The sequence below is a fragment of the Diuraphis noxia genome, unplaced genomic scaffold (genome assembly GCF_037042655.1).
Source record: "Diuraphis noxia isolate RWA-SAM2 unplaced genomic scaffold, SU_Dnox_SAM2 contig0001, whole genome shotgun sequence".
NCBI classification, from domain to species: Eukaryota; Metazoa; Arthropoda; class Insecta; order Hemiptera; family Aphididae; genus Diuraphis; species Diuraphis noxia.
In genome coordinates, this window is record NW_028301711.1 from 77,216,096 (window position 1) to 77,234,427 (window position 18,332).

Here is an 18,332-nt window from a genome sequence, read left to right on the forward strand (position 1 = left end):
TGTAATGTTTTAAAAATAAATAACTGTTTTAAAAAAATATTGAACTACGAGTACTACACATTTGATATAAACAAAAAATTGTTCGACGATGAAATGTTTACTTGTTATTAAATATAATTTTAATATTTTTTTCGTTTAATATAGAATAGAATATTGATAACACTATCAATAAACAACGTCAACATGGCCAATGATAAGACAATATTTTTATTTAATTTTATCATATAAGGGCCAAAGTACACATAAGCCTTATAGTTTTATGAATTAGATAATGACTATAAAGACTTAAATCAGATAGGTCACTATAGAAATAGAAATAATATTATTGTTTGTAACATTGGCCAATCTGTTTCTTGTAATTTTAGTGATCAAGATACGCCCTTCTAGCACAAGAAAATATACATAAAATTGTATATGTTAAGCCATTTATCTCATTTTCACCAAAAAGTGAGATTGGCCCTTTTAGACCCAAGGTCCAGATATAATGAAGAATTTTTCTCATTGTCGAACATTAAATAACAACTAGATAATTGCTTGCAAAACGCACAATCAACTGTTGTTTTCGTTAACTTCAACATACAAACCAGGCATGAAGAATGTCCACAACGCATGTTGAAACACATGTCTCGGATCTCCCGAATCTCCATACAGATAGAACATTTAGTAGTTGTTAGCATTAACGATGTTATGCATTCTTCTGCCCGTCTGGTTAGGACTATACGAGTTTCATGTAGAATTCCCTTAACTATTTTTGTATATCATTAACGAAAATAATAGGTATTTTAATCCAAGAAAGACCGAAAAAAATAAGTTTCTACTCAAGTAGGTAATCTCATTACCAGATATCAGTTTGTAAAAACAATGGTTTTCAAATTTTACCTAGTAGGTATACTATTAAAAATATTTAAATTATATTTGATATAAAAAAGTTGTTAAGTTGTATGATAGGTATTCTATGATGATTTTCAAATTATAAAAAACTAAAAAGAAGTAAATTTTTGAAAGAATTCTCGGCCTACTTTCTTGTGGTGTCTCTAGGGTAACGCAACACTAAGCTGATAAGTGTTTGTTCAACATAATATTGTCATATACATTTATCGTATTAATACTTATATAAAATAATAGGGTAATTAACTCGTATATACTGTAAACTTCTTAATAGCCCGAGAATCAACTGATACCTATATAAAGTAAGTTTTGGAAATCAACTCACACAGTGATACCTATTACCTACAACATGCATGCTATATAGTATATTATAATATTATAAATTGAAATTGTAAATTAATAAAAAAATTTTCCAGATAACATAATTTCAAACATTTATACTGAGAGAGTGGGTGATAAGTTCTTGAAATTTTGCAGTATAATTAATTAGGTAAGTATAACTTATTAAAATAAAAAATTACTGAAATATTTTTTGAAAACTTCAAATATACCGGTAAGTCGGTACCTAATAATTTATTCAATATTCTTAAATTAATAATATTAATTTGGTCAATTATTTCAAAAAGTACCATTTACTCTCACATTCTACATTTATTTTTATATGCAAAAGTTGAAAAATTATCTTAATTATGTGACCCTACATTTTAACATTATGTTTTAGGATAACTTTTAACTAAATTAATTTTTGAGTAGACTGCATGTGCCAACATAACTTAATTTTAATTTTATACTATTATGATTATACACTTGTTATATACCTACCTACAGTAATGGAATGGGAAACTGGAGATTTTTCTGCGGTACAGTCCGACCCTTCGACTAGCAGCGCGGGTGTCAGTTAAAATCGCGAAAGTCAAAATCGCGAAAAAAAAAACAGCGAAAATAAAAATCGCGAACGGTTTTAACAGCGAAAACAATAATAGCGAAAATTAAAATATTCTTTTAAATATATTTTTCACAAAAACCTTACAATACGTCAAAATACTATAAAAAAATACAATTTAAATTTGATATTTTTCCTAAAATTATAATGTGTAAGTATATGAATTTAAAATATTTGAAAAATTGAATAAATAAATAATAAGATTTTCTGGATGGTTCAACAGTACCCGCTATGTTCTGATTTATTTTCATTTCATTTAGGCTTTGTTCCTTTTGAATTGCTTCAATAAATTTCCATATTGTTGGATGACATGAACTCAATAAGTTATTAAAGCCTCTATGCCATCCTTCAACATAATTATTTGTTCTTGGTAAACCAGATATAGTAGACCTAAAGCAGTTCCACAGTGAAATAGGGAATCTGGGATTTCTCCTTCTACGTCTATTTGGACGACCAATCCATGTATCCTCAAAATAGGAAATAAGTGGTTCTAACACGTCTTCATTATTATTGTAATACGTACTTTCACACAATGTTTCAAATGCGTCAATTACGTCATTTTCCGGAACAAAAGCCAAGGCAGACAAGTAACGGACTTGCAATGAAAACTCTGAGTCTGCTTTATACTTGTCTACCATTCCAGAAATAGTTTGGATTTTTCGCCAAACACATTGTGTTTGATGAAAAAAACAGCCGTTTTGTTCAGTATTTGGAAATTGTATTTTAAATGCGTTTAATGAGCTTTGTTCAAAATCAGTCATTATTGTTTTTGGATTTAAATTAATATTATGTGTTTTGATTGCCGAAAATAACCTTTCATATGAACTTTGCGTTTTATCTGGCATTAAAGCGAAAACTACTGGTATTACCAAATTATGCTTTATAACATGTATTGTGTATACTTGTGTAAATAATGGAGGACAAGACTTAAAAGTTCCATCTGCAAACCAATGATCAGATTTAGACAGTAAATCTAAATTTTCTTTCGTAGCAAACACTAAAATCCGACTTTCAACTGGTTCAATGTCATTAATTAAAAATGTACGACCATCAATAGTTTGGGAATATTTATCGGGTATTGTTATATCTGTGATAGTAAATGGGTTAGACGGAGCAGAACTATTAATTTGTCGTATGCGACACAAAGTGCGTTTAATATAACTTACTGGAGGGAGAGCTCCGTGAACGGCTTGTGAACACAATGTTGAGGCTTCTGAAACGATCTGATGTGGATTATCTTGAGATGACAGAGCTCGAGTTTTCATTTCGTCTATACAAACACGTATTTCAAATTCTAAATTTGAAATAGTATGGTTATGTTCACTAGGTCCTTTTACAATTTCGTCGTTTCTTAAATTAAGGCGCGATTTACATAGTTCTTCAGTACATCTCCAATACACGGTATTTTTATATTTTTTGTCTAACCTATATAAATAACCATTATATTTAAGTAAATTTTTGTTTTTTTGACTTTTTATAAACTCCATTGCGAAATTGTTACGAGTGAATAATACTGTACGAATATGGCAACGGCGAACGGACGAAATGCGGACTGGTGTGACTGATGATTTGTACAAAGTACAAAATGACATTGATTATCTATTGGTATCATTATTATTATTATTTACTATGATTATACTACTATATTTTAGAAAAACCCATCCATAAAAGTTATAAATAACCAATATATTAAGTAATATATAAAATTTTAATTTATAAATATAATGAAACAATAAAACGGTTTGTAGTTTTAATTCGAATGGTCGGTAATAAAATCACGCAACGACAATATTAATATATTTCAACAATTTATTGACAAGGTTTATTCAATTAATTAGAAGTTTAATCAATAAAAGATGATGGTAAAAATTATAAATTAGTTATAATTTCCACGAGGAAAAGTTTTGAATAATTTTACTGAATCAACAAATTAGGTTTATTAAAATAGTCAAATATATAATCATTAAAACGAACAGTTTTTTAAAACAATAACATGATTTTAATTTTCACAATAATTGGTTTGTTGATAACTAACAAACCTAGTTCATTAAAAATACCCAAGATATTTCTCTGGGTGAAGATTATAACTCTGCGCAAGACACACAGTACATTATTGATCTAATTGAGTATTTCTTAGATATCTAATATATTCATTTAGGTTTCTATCTCTTTTTGAATATCGACATATTGTTACAATCAAAATTGACAATAACAACAGGAATTAACTATGCATTGTTGTGAGTCATTACACAGACAAAAGTAATAAAAACCCAAAAATAATTGAGGAAGTGTGGTCATATTATAGTAAGTTATTAAAATTATTACTGTTTTTTATATTATTTTGGTGGAATCTAATACATTTAGGTACACATAAGATAATACATAATCTGGATTTGAATATTGTAGTGTCCCAGCATACAGGAGGACGAACGACTTGTGTTGAGGTAGATGGTTTGGGTGAAATAAGTATAATAACTTGACTTGTGATTAATTATTACACAATTATTTGCTTGCGATGTGGACAAAACATTATTACTGATACAAGAATGATTTAATTGAAAATATTCTAAGTCCAAATGATTAATTTGGAATGGTGACTGGCGTGAAGGAGGTGCTTGCACTGACTCTGGTGGCTCACGTCTGCATTTGTGTAATCAGGGCTCTCCAATATAGTCCTACCTACTCTCTGTGTGTATGTGCGTGTTTAGCGCATAGCCGGACATCCGTCAGTACATAGCAATATCTAAAAAAATTTACTGTTATACTTAATACTTTTTTTATTAACCTGATATTAATTTAAATGACATTTAATTTCTATTGTTAAGATGTATAAGTATCATAGATGCAACTTCAATTAAAAAAAAAAAAAACTATGGATACTCATAAGCTATACATTTTCTAATTTTAGTTTTTTTTTTGTAAGGAAAAGTTTTTAATACTTAAACACAAACATTATTTGAGAATGCTAATTTTAAAATTGAGGGTGCTAATACCCTCTAAGCCCCCTCCCCATTTGTGCCCATGATTAGTATACAATTGTTTGTCTGAATATATTATGTTTACCTACTTAACATGATTTGGTTTATAATTTAATTGCTTAATGTAGGTACCATAGCTAATTATAGATATAAAATATATTCTTATGCCCGCCACACATTCCTTCATAGTATTTGAATACTAGTTATAAAAATACCACACCATTCCTATTTCTATTGCTTAAAATTGGTAGGAATTAGAACTATATAGAAATAAAAATTACAAAATAAATAATATTTGAACTAACATGTTATTAACTAAAAATAAGTACTTGTTTAAGTGTTTGATATATAAATATATATTATGTAATTATTTTATTTTGCAAAAATTTAATTTAATAAAATAAAATATAATGTATATAATTGAAAAGTTTAATTTGGGGATAAGTACAGATAGTTGATCTTAATATATTAATAATTGATTCATTATATAAGATTGAAACATTTTGAAGCTGCTATACCAAGTTGCCAGTCGTGTTACTCATCTGTTTGTGGAAATTGTATTGCAATCCAAACTGTAAAATCGAAACAAATTATTAAATCAATTTTAAGTTGGTCAGTTTGGGTACAACTCAAATGTACTCAACGCTACAGATATAATGGATGGGTAATAAGATGGAAGCTTATTAAAATTAGCGTCAAGACTCTTTTAGTGCCATTTAAAGTTAATTCATTACAAGCTATCTATCTGAGTGAAAAAATGGGATATCACTGATTCAACATTTCAACCACATATTATACTTACATTCTGGGTTAATATACAGGGGATCGTTATTTCAAAAATTTGAAAAATACAATGATTTTTATTATTTAAAATAATCCATAGAATCATAAAATAGGTGAAACTAGTATAGTTTTACCTATTCTGTAATATATTTGTTTATAAATATGTTATGAATTTCAATTTTCTATAAAAATTTCAACAACAACAACGATGTATGTAATCCAAATGAAATTTTACACTCTTACAATCCACCAAAAATTTATTTAAATTGGTACTTACGCAGATCTGAATAATAATATGTATAATTAACATATTTCATTTCTCTCAATTTCTGTGCTGAAGATACATACAACTCCGGTTCGGGACCACAATAATATGTTTTCAAAAATCTCCTGGTGCACGTGTCTAAACAACAATCATCAACGACAGCCCTTTTAAGTTTGGTCAGCTGTTGACTATCTGAAAATGAAGGAAATTCATAAGTCAAAATAAAAATAGTTATAAATCTAATAGACCTAACCTTATATATTATAAGTTAACTTGATTATTTGTGTTATCAATTTATTGTGATAAAGGCATAACGCATTATTGTAGATAATCATAAGAGTATCAGATAATCAGTAGCGATCTGATTGTCAGAGAAGGCGGATCTCTCTGCAGTAATTAATATGTAATATAAAATCAATGCCGTAGAAACTGTGGTGCGGGCGGTTCATTGTACCGGGGCTCCGCGTTGCAATTTCTAATATGAGGCCCATACTTAAATAAAATAATATAAGAATTAAGAATCTATACTAATAACAATTTTTTTAATAAGATCATAATATAATGATAATGCCGTTAACACTTTGTTATTTTAGTATAATATAGCACCGCCAGGCTTCATATTAGTACTCTCAGTTCCCATATAATAACATATAATAATATAATTATTTTTAAATGTTTTGAATACATAATATATTATGTACAGTATAGTTGCTTAATAGCTTAAATAAATAAAGAGTTGCGATTACATTAACATTTATACATTTTCAACTTTATTATTAGTTATTAATTTTTCTATACAAATAATTGAAGAAAAATTGATTAAAATTTTAATTAATTATATTTGTATTATAATTAAAAATTCAGAATATAAATAAGTACAAATTTAAAAATATTGCAATGCAGTTTATTATATTATTAGTGGGGTTGTGGACTGTGGCGGGCTAAGCATCCCACGGATCTGTGTAGTACTAAAATGTACTGAGAATAGCTGAGAAAGAGAAGCAGACTAATTATGTAATTATATTGCAGTATAATAGTATGAAGGTTTACTGGATAATATTGTATAATTGTTTTTATTCAAATAATTTTGGTTAATCATTATTTATTTCAGAAAGGAAAATTCGAAATTACAATTAAAATTGAACGTATGAAACTAATCTGAAAATTAAAATTCTATATATTCTTTTGTTTGTCTAATCATTCATCTATTAATGAGCAAACAAAATTTTTCATAGTAATAAAAACTCTGTCCATAAATTAAATATGTATGTATTGGCAATCAAAAGCTTATACATTTTTAGACCAGTGGGGTGGCATTTTGGCATCAAATAAATACATAGGCATATACGCAGATATGCTTAGATCATGCACTACGGACTGAAAAGTCTTTGTTATTATTGTGCATAAATAAATGACTGATAACCAAATCAGAGTGAACAATCTGAATTCTTCGCAATTCGCTGTCGTACATTGCTGTCAGAGAGTAGGGGTTCTTGGTTCATACATAAATCATGTTTTCATTATGACATCAAGAATTAGCATGAGGGTTAGGTCTATAATACACGATCCTAGTAGTTAAAACTACATCCATATAGTACCTACATTATCTAAGGTCTGTAACAGACCACGTGGAAAAACAACATAATGTATAAAAAAGATAAGAGCGTGACCATTTCAGCTTATAATTTGTGATGTTTTTTGTTTTCAAAAAGTGGGATCTGAATGTAAACATACTGTCTATAGCCATAGGAAAGGAAGTCATTGTCATACCAGTAAAAAAAATTAAAAAAGGAGTGCTGTCATGGGACACCCGGGAGAAACGTAGTTTCTTTGGAAGTCTTATAGGTTATAGATTAATTTCAGTGGAACTATTCGAAATGAATGTAAATATTATCTTATCAGGTTTTTTTATTTAATTCATTGAAAAATACATTGAATTATTATTATTGCTCATATTCAATCACCGAAAGCAAATGATACGTTGTCATTAAATGATCGCGAAAACTGAACAGAGCAACATTGTCAACACAACACGCACCGCGGAGAAAAGGTCAATGACATCGGAGCCCGATGCGATCAAACAAAACAACGCGAAATGATGTAATCATAACGGAAAAACCCAGATTCGTCAGCACAGTTACAAAAGTGATTTTATAATATATATTTTGGGCTACACACGAATTGCGTCCCGAAATAAAAAATTTGATAAGCGGGTACACGAATTGCGTCCGGCATTATTTAATTTACTGCATGAATTGCGTCCGGTTTTGTTTGAACGATTGCATGAACGATAAACGTACTGTAAAGCCTATAATAATTTTAGTTCAATTTCGATCGTGTTGTTGGTGTAATGGTGTAAACGTTTGTGTAACCTTTATTATCTGTTAAATAAAACTTAAACTCTAAAAACACTATAAAATTACTTCGGTGATTTTAAGCGAAAAAAATAAAACATTATTTAATATTGATGGATACAAATTTCGGTATCATATAATATTAAAAAATGATGTTCAACGTTGGAGCTGCTGTAATAAGACGTGTAAGTCATACATTAAAACATTAAATTAAATAATGAAAATGAGATTATCGAACGTGCAAATCATCATAATCATATTAGAGATTCTATTGAAGTATTTAATAGACAACAGTTAAGTAATAATTTAAAGCGAAAGGCTGTAGAAGAACTTTATGATAAACCATCAAAACTTATTCATGGAGCTTTATCAAAAGACATTCCAACATTGACAACTTATGAATTAACCTTGATTCGTAATAATATACACCACGCTCGGTCATCGACAATTCCAAAACTTCCAGATAACTTACCTGATTTACAAAATATTTTATTGAAAGAAAATATTCAGACTAACAGAGATGAAAACTTATATTAAACAACGAAGTATTCATGTAATTAAAAACAGACGAATGATAGTATGTGAAAAAGAAAATTGACCAAGACAAAATATAGCAAAATATGAAAGTGGCTAATTAACCCGTCTTGATTATATTAAGAAAGTATCATTCAAGTTTTTACCAATTTTTAATTTTATAATTATAACTTTTTTATATATATACATATGTATATATTTTTTTACTATTATATTATTATTATATTATTAACCTACACATTTTATTTTACTTACATATAATTGCATAAAAATGATAAAAAAACAATATTTTACCGATAGTATTTGGTATCGACAGTCCTAAGTCTGTATGAAATGAGAAGGAAAATAATGTTTTTACGTTGGGACGCAATTCGGGTAGTTGTTAAATATGGTTGGGACGCAATTCGTGTAGTCGTTAAATATCTTTGGGACGCAATTCATGCGGAAAAGGGATTTCGGGACGCAATTCATGTGCAGCGATATTTTGTTATGAACGGTTTCTATTGTAATACTATAATAATTTATTTATTATAACAATAACAATTAATAATAATAGTATCTAAGGTTTCCAGCTACCTGCAACCTGACCTTTTTTATTTTGTGTGTTTTATAGGTGGCGACGTGTAGATATATAATAACAACGTAGCCGGCCGTAGAGCGAGAGGGGCAGGAGTATAGAGAAAGCGATAAAGAGTAAGAGAGATAGCGATTAACGCTTTTATTTTCGTTTCGCACGGTTTTTCTAGGCTAGGGTCCCTCCGCTCACATCACGCCTTAGGAAACTACGTTTCAAAAAATGGTAAACCTTTTGGTTTTAATAATATAATATTATGCACCTTTTAAAACGGGTATAATGTGAAAGTAGTATTTTGCCAGATATCCCATATGCCCAGTATCATTATTTTAACCAATTAAAAACAGAAATTTAATGCACTACTGGCAACACTTTTTGATCAAAATAAAATCAGATAATTTAAAAACATAAATGTTCCCGCCTTCCCGAGAATATTTCCCATGAAGGTTTTATGAAATATAAATTACAGTTTCCTAACCAATTTCTAAAAAAAAAAACAAATTCTAACCAGCTTTATGGTCTGCTAGTTTCGATTGATGGAAGATAAAGTATTGTAATTGATAATCAGATACCATAATATATAAATTATATTTACTTTTATCTTTATTGTAGATGCCTTTACAGATGATTGCTAGTTCAGCCGAGAGTCTTGTTCCACAAAACTGTATCGGATCAACCCAGTACGAACTATTATCAGCGATAGATCCCAGAATCAAGTCAATGCATAAGCACAGAACAAACAAAATCATATTGAACTTCATGATTATCTGAAACATTCGGTCATACAACATAAACTTTTGACTATAAGTATCGTTTATTAAATTACCTCACGATATAGAATAAAATAAATACACGTTGATCTTGATTATTAGATTATTATTGAATTTAAATGCGACTAAACACTAAATATCAATTGTTATATAATAAATTTATTTTTATCACACAAATATAGCATAAATCGTTGATTACTTTCTAATGTCAGAATTGTTTTTTATTATTTTTAAATACATACTTAGTGTCATTATACTAACTAAAATTGTGGAATATTTTGAAACTCTCATTAATTTTTATTCTTTTCATAATCACAATATCGTATAAAATATAAAAGTAATTGTTGGTACCAATACTTACATTTATCATTTATAAGCAGTTAATTTATTTTACGACTATTATGAAAGTAGTTTTATTACAGTTTATTGTTGGTATTTGATAATAATTTAATATTAATATTAAAATATGATAATTGACTGAACTATAATTTGCTTTCATATCTTTTATAAGTACCTATAATTAGTAAAATTCTTCATATCTAAATGTTTTTAATATTATAATTTGTTAAAATAAATTTACCACAGTATGTAACTATAATTCTAAATTAAATAGTAATACGTATTTAAAATGTAATACGATTATTATTTTTGTATATCAATAAAATATAATTAATATTATCTTGAATTAACTTTATATTAAATAATATGACTAATTTATTTAACGTTAAGTTCCTAATGCATTGATAGTGGATAAGTAATTAAACATACCTTTTTCAAGAAAAATTGCTGTGTAGGATACCTGTAGTCGACTCGATGTATCTGGTGGAAGAGTAACAATAGTTGTACTAACACTGTAGCCAAATTGAATTCTGTAACGTGATCAACTGTGCTGCAGTCTAGGGAGCAGATGAGCAGTCGGCAGATCCTACCTACTTATATATTTGATTTATATGTAGCAAATATAGAGAATAGGTGGGGGTTGTTTAGACTCTAGTGACCATTCAGGTAACAAAAGGACCTTATAAGGTGTACGGGCCGCGTACGAACAACAATAGTACGCGACGCCCGGTCACCGAAATACTTCGCGCGTTACATAGGTATTACGATACACCGCTGCTCACCAACCGATCTATGTGTGTGTGACGTAAAGCGACTCAAAGGAAGTGGACGTGGTCGCCGAGCAAGATCAGAGAGTACTGGTGTGTGGTGAATGTGTGAGGGTGTATTATATGTATGGGTGTGTCGTGTGTATGTGTGTGCTTATAAATAAATAATAATAAAATGGTAACACGTTTCGGGTAAATAATTAATTTATGTATAATACACGATATCAATAATAAATTAACAAATATATAAAAATCACAGAAACACAATTATAATCGTATAAAAATATAATAATTAATAAATTAAAGCCCTTATGGCTGAACAAGATAAATAATATTATAGCCCTTCTGGCTCAACACAGGAAAAATATGGGCAAAAACAATAATACAATAATGATAATAATGATCAGTGGTGATCAGCACATACTGTAAAAAACAATATAAATTTTAATAATATAATAAATGTCGGCGATTAGCGCCTAACAATATAAAAAAATAACGTTCGCGACGACGGTTAAAGGAAGACAAAAGTGTCACGGCGGCCGTATTAACGAAGCTCGCCTCGCCTAGCATATTATAATATATTAATGTCGTACGTTCGCTCGAATATAAGGAATGTTTTACCCATACATCCAGTGGCGTACCTAGGCCTCTCTCACGGGGGGGTTTTAATTTGAATTACATTTCCAAAAGGAAAATTATGAACGTCAAAATATTATGTGAACTTTTCGTATATAAATATAAATATATACGACACATAGCCATATTATCAAGACCAAATACAGACAAAGATCGTTCAGTTTCGTGGAGGCGGCCAATATGACAGCGGGTGGCCATATATTGTTGTGAAAACGTATAGGCATGCATTGCTGTAAAACTTAGTTTTGGGTGGTCTCTGGTTCTTGGAAACAACAATCATTTGAAATACACAATTGAGCTCACAGGGCACAAAATTATACAATGAATGTATTGTCTGTTGAACGGAGACTTACTGGTCGACCAGCTGTCATTCCAGGAGGTTATTTTTAAGAGCCTCAATCAATATTTAATACTGTTTACAATAAAAATAAAAATGATATATAGTATACAAATTTGGCACAGGTTTTTATTTTGCACCTTCGTTGAAATGCGTTTTATTTTTGATATTATTGAATATTTTTTTATTTTTAAACCATGCATATTTGCACCATATAAACCGTTCTTTTAACGATTCTCAATTACCTATATTATAGTATATAGTTCCACCGAGGCACTAAATCATATAGATATAATAACAGTTAATAGGTAGGTAATTTTTAATATTTTGTATTTGATAAAACACCTATTATTATTTTACGGCTATATAACATTTAATAGGTAGTAGTAACACTGCATTAAATATTAATATTTACACAAAATAGGTTCAATGTATTCAAATAAATATATATTTTAATACATAATATATTTGGTATATATTTATGTATGAACCAATTTTAAATTTTTTTTTTACTTTTGTCCACTTTTTTAACATCTTGATTTTATTTGAAACTGTCTCATCTTTATAGTGATGTATGTAACAAAAATATCAGTCAACATATCTGTTTTATGTAGGTATTATATATTTCTACCAGCAGTATTTATTAATAACTACAATATTATATCCACCTATTTTATTAAGTCAAAATAATTATTACTGTGTTATAGAAAAGTGTATATGTGTCACCATAGTGGATTTAATAAAGTTAGTATTGAGAAGAACAAAAAAGGGAGATAAAAAAACACAGAATGCAAAGCTCAAATTGATATAAAAATTAAATTAAGTACTAGGGACACAAAAAAAAAGGATAAATATATTAGAGTGAGTTATATAAGTTTCACTCATCTAATTTGCCCAGTTATTAAAAAATAACTACATAATTAAGTTATTAGAATTTGGAAAAAATATTTATTTATTTTGTATATACTATTACTATATTATATACTACATAATCAACTTTTATTTATTTAATTTGTTAATTGTAGTATAATTTGCAATTATAGGATGGTTTACCAGCAATCATATTTGTGATTGAACATAACCATATAGCTTAGGTTCTGCTGAAGCTTTATATTTTTTAAGACCAACCAATGAAATTAGAATTAAATTTGAAAATTATTTCAATGACGGTTTAGGTGAGTATTTTTCTCTTCTATGAATTATGATAAATAATAGGTAATCAAAATATATTTATTTAACTGGAAGTTAATAATATAATATTTAACAGTTATATTTAGATACCGTATCCTCAGATATATGTTTATTGAAAACATTTAACTATTTAAATACCTATAAAAATAAATAATTAATCACAATGAATTAATAAAAATTGAAACTAACAGTTTTGCATGTTATAATACTATATTATTTTAGAGCTAATTAGTTAAATATTTTGAAAAATAAAAACAAGTACTTATGTGGCTATGTACAATTACTCTGTCTCAAATTATAAAATAATTTAATATAAAATTAGTTTTAAACTGTAATTTTAACTCATTTTTCACAACTGAGTGTTTGAGTTGTAAACAAAGTAGGTAAACAGTGGTGCAATTTGTTGCATAGGTATAACCTAATATATTAATGATTTAAATTAATCATTAATTATACTAAAAACATTAAAAATAACAATGTATGGTAAAGCATGTCAAAACTTCAGCTTATAGTTATAAAAATCAAGTAAAATTGAAAATATTAAAACAATTTTTTTTTAAATTTTGCCTTTGTTATAATATATTAAATAATATAATATAATATCATAACCATTATGATAGAGACCTCAGGACCACGGTTAAAGTTATGTTATATTTATATTTTCCTTTAAGGAATAAAGCAATATTGATATTTTTTTTAAGCATCATATTATTCAAATGTCAACATAGTATGTATATAATTTTATAATTTATTGAATTTAAATGGGTCTATTACAGTTTTACCAATCAATGGGGCACAAAATTTCCTACAAAATCGACTATTTACATCAAAATGACCAAAAATGGACTTGAACCCTTCTCCAAAACACCGTCCAATTGTATTATTGACTCCACCAATTTTGATCAATTTAAGAAATTAATTAAAATTATTGTTATAGGTAGTTTTAATAAATTAAATAACAATTATTTTTATATAATTATATATAACAATAAGTTTTCTAAGTTTTCTTATATAGTTATATTCTTATTGTGTATACATTTTCATAAAAGTAAAATATGTAATTTTACTCAATTGTTACTTCATCAATTTATATTAATATTGTTTGAATATAAAAATAAGTTTTTATACTATTTTTAGTACATAATTTAAATCTGCTGATATTTTTAAATTTTTACAAAGACTAATATTAAAAATGTAAAATTCCCTGATCTCCATCACAAGTCTTACTTAAAGGGATCAGGAATCGAATAATATTAATAGATATGTCTCCATAACAATTTATGATGTAGTACCTATTCTATTAATTAAATCCAAAAATAATGTTAACCATAATATCACACCATGAAATTCCACACTAATTTTAATACCTACATATTTTTTTTTTTTAATTATTACAAAGTAAAAATAATCTAAATAAATGGATACTAATTTTTTATTTATACATTTTAAAAATATTTCATTTTTAAAGTTACTAATGGGAGCAATGGTTTTATAATCTATACTCTACACTGTAAAACTGATTATACGTACATTGTATTATTTAATTCTTAAATAAACATTTTGCAGAAACTTGAAGATAAAAAAACAGATTATGAAAAAAATGGAATTATTGTAAGGTTTAATGAAAATCCATTTGCTATACTAGTGGTCACTCCTATTATGCAAAAGGCTCATAAATTAGCCTTTGCTAAAGATATTGCTTTTGCAGACAGTACAGCATCATGTGATACTCAAAGTCATACTGTTACATTCATGCTTACATCATGTGGTATTGGAGCTATTCCTCTGGGTATATTCATAACAAAAGGACAAACAGTTGATGAATATAAAACAGCATTTTCCCTGCTGAATGATTCAGTTCCTAACAGTTTTGATGGCCAAGGTTTTCCAAGACATTTTATAATTGATGATAGCGAGGCAGAAAGGCAAGCACTAAAATCAATTTGGCCACAATCAAATATTTTGCTTTGTAGGTTCCACGTTTTACAATCAGTATGGAGATGGTTATGGGACGCTAAACATAATATCAAAAACGAACACAGAAAATTGTTGTTTAATTTATTTCAAAGTATTTTAATTTCACCAGATTATAATAGTGCTCACAAAGCCAATATTACTGCTATTGGCAAGACAAAAACTATTAATAATAGCATAGGTGATGAAATTATACCACTTAAGTATGAAAAATGGGTGAAATATATTAATAATTATTGGACGAGAAAAGAGTTATGGTGTTTAGCTTTTAGAAATTCTGCTGTACATGGTAATCAGACCAATAATTTTAGTGAAGTTAATGTACGGATTTTTAAAGACATAGTACTTTCTAGAAATAAGGCATATAACGCCATTGCACTGGTTGATTTTATTTGTACTGGCCTAGAAGATTACTACTTAAGACGCTTAAGGACTTTTGTTAATGGTAGAAATGACTCAGCTCGATTACTATTTGAAGATCAAATAAAAAGAGCTATTTATATTAATAAAGATTCGATAGAAAAATTATCTAACAATACATTTAAAGTACCATCAGGGTCCGATTGTGGTCATTATGAAGTAGATGTCACTCATGGATTTTTTACGTGTTCCAAAGGAAATTTAGGAGCTTTTTGCAAGCATCAGGCAGCAGTATACCATTACTATAATGAAGCAATGCCTAATTTACCAGCTATTACTTTAAATTATTGAAAATAATGTATTATCATCTCCAATAACAAATACATTAGTCGAAACTGATGATTATCTGGATAATCATAATATTGATCATCAGTCTGATGAATGTGTTAACCAGATTCAAGAATTAATTAAAACAAATTTTGAAAAATTTAAAAAGAATACTTCAAGTTCAGTACTCACTAAAAGTTTAGATCGTTTGAAGAAAGTTAAGTCAGTTGCTACTTGGGAATCATTTTTGAGTACTGCTGGTAGTACTATATCACTAAGGCATCTATCTCGTTCAACTATTCATGTGCAGCCTACCAAAATAAGTAGAAGAAAGCCAGGTGTCACAAGAGGTAGTAAACGTTTATAAGTAGGGCGACCAGTGAAGACAGACAATAACAAAAGAAATGCAATAAAAATAAAAATAAATTTAGCCGAAAATATTAGGAAGAATGTCCCAAATGCCAAAAGTCATTAACTACAATGACTATTATCTAACTATTATTTAATTACTATTTTCATCAAATCTTATACCACATATTTTTTATTATTATGATGTACATATTATATAATTATATAATAATAATAATAATAATACATAAATTTATTATTAAACATTCATAAATTTTCTCTAAAATATTATAATTACATAGAATGTAAAATTGTGCTAACTTGAATTTTTCATTAATTTATTGTTATTACTTATTTGGAGACCTAAGGTATTTTTTTTAAATATTGTATCCAACTATTAAATATATTATGTTATTAACTTCCAGTTAAATAACTATTACAATTTAAAATATACTTTAGCATTTAATATGACTTTATTATTATTTATTAGTTATTATTTATTGCATAGGTAATAAAATTTCAACTACCTATGTTATGTGTATATTTCAAATTTTGAATTTCAATCTAACTGTATTGATAGGTTTCAAAAACAAATGACACTGGCAGAAGTCAGAATTTATTTATATTGCTAAATGCAACAAAATTAGTGGTAAACCATCCTAGAATTAAATTTAAGGTAGGTACCAACCTAAATGTGAACATGAAATACAAACAAAAATAACTATATTTGTAATTTTTAAGGAATGGGCACATTGGTAAAAGAGAACTTATCTACCCACTCTAATATATCCCTTTTTTTATGCGTCTCTATCAGTTTTAGTTTGACTCTTGCTTTAGGTGTTGTTTAATAATTACATTTTTTTTCCTCTCAGTGCTTACATTATTAAGACACTATTAAAACATATTATATAAAATACAATTATATTATTATAAACTTAATACAATTTATCAAACAAATGTATCAATGTCAATGTATTAAAAATAAAAGACAAATGTAGATTTATAGTTTATAGATTTGGTTGTTTTTAATTGAGATGACATAATTTCTATTGATTATAGTGTTATTAGGTATAATACTACTGGTATAAAACTATATACTAATATCGATGCATAATGGTTTTTTACCGTCATACCAATTTAGAAGTTGAAGCAATTAGATAATAGAATAGTTTAAATTTTCAAAAAGCGCGGTAAAGCCAATCAGAAGGCTAAAATTATAAAAGGTGCCGAGACCGAACCCAGAATGCTAATATGCTGTTCGGGCATCACATACTCACATCGAAAATGTAAGCTGACAGTTTGTCAACAAAAATTCGAATCAGACAGATTAACTCGTAAACAAGTCAACAACTCCGATTTATGGCTAATTCATCATTATTGTACGCCGTTCTGTGCTAATTTTTTTTTTCATTGTTTATACAGTTGAACATCTTGAAATTATATTAAATAAGATATTTTTTCAAGTTGAGGTACATCATTTGGGTATTGATTTCACTTCTGTATTAAGCTCCAAATTCAATTTTTGCAACCATGGCCCTTTTTGGCACAGAACTTTGAGATTGATTTCACATTTTTTTTAACACCAAAGTTCTATCTTTTCTCCCAGTCTCTTCAACTTACGCACAAAAAGCCTTTTTTACTTCTACGAAGTAGTTTTTTTGAAGATAATATATACGAATATACGATAAACAATATACATATACGATATACAATATACATATACGATTTGGTAATAATAATATATAATATATTATATATTATATTATATTATATATATATATAATATATTACTTAACACTAACCGACACTTAACTGGACATTGTAAGAACGGCCCTAGTATTTTTGAATAATCTGATACAGTAACATCTTCAAAAGCTTACAATCTTTTAAAATCTTTGATATGCTGCGAATTTATAAAATCATTATATTTTATCGTTGATATATGTTCTATAACTTCATAAAAA

General features: G+C 27.7%; 2 protein-coding genes across 3 annotated transcripts; both read right to left on the reverse strand.

Annotated features, from left to right (window-relative positions):
• Positions 1-2,031: 2,031 nt before the first annotated feature.
• LOC149061788 (uncharacterized) lies at positions 2,032-3,448 on the reverse strand (the record flags this gene model as incomplete). Its single annotated transcript, XM_089215115.1, has 1 exon — positions 2,032-3,448. A coding segment is annotated over exon 1 (1,392 nt), but the record flags the coding sequence as incomplete, so codon positions are not given.
• Positions 3,449-5,245: 1,797 nt separating this feature from the next.
• Positions 5,246-11,106, reverse strand: LOC149061789 (uncharacterized). 2 transcript variants are annotated; one of them, XM_089216919.1, is made up of 4 exons: positions 10,858-11,106; positions 9,915-10,086; positions 5,870-6,049; positions 5,246-5,381 (listed from the first exon to the last, which is right to left on the reverse strand). In XM_089216919.1, the coding sequence occupies exons 2-4, from the start codon at positions 10,078-10,080 to the stop codon at positions 5,344-5,346; spliced, it is 384 nt and encodes a 127-aa protein (XP_089073045.1). In that variant the 5' UTR covers positions 10,081-10,086; positions 10,858-11,106; the 3' UTR covers positions 5,246-5,343. The 2 variants fall into 2 exon arrangements, with proteins under 2 accessions (XP_089073045.1, XP_089073044.1); XM_089216918.1 differs by lacking the exon at positions 10,858-11,106 and having other exon boundaries at positions 9,915-10,110.
• Positions 11,107-18,332: the final 7,226 nt, after the last annotated feature.

Bases quoted from the DNA above. Each gene is read 5' to 3' on its own strand.
- LOC149061789 (XM_089216918.1), bottom strand. From the start codon at position 10,110: ATGTTGTATGACCGAATGTTTCAGATAATCATGAAGTTCAATATGATT. The intron at 6,050-9,914 runs GTAAATATAATT...CTTCATTTTCAG, and splicing joins CATCTACAATAAAGATAAAA to ATAGTCAACAGCTGACCAAA. The intron at 5,382-5,869 runs GTAAGTACCAAT...TCGATTTTACAG, and splicing joins ATATTATTATTCAGATCTGC to TTTGGATTGCAATACAATTT.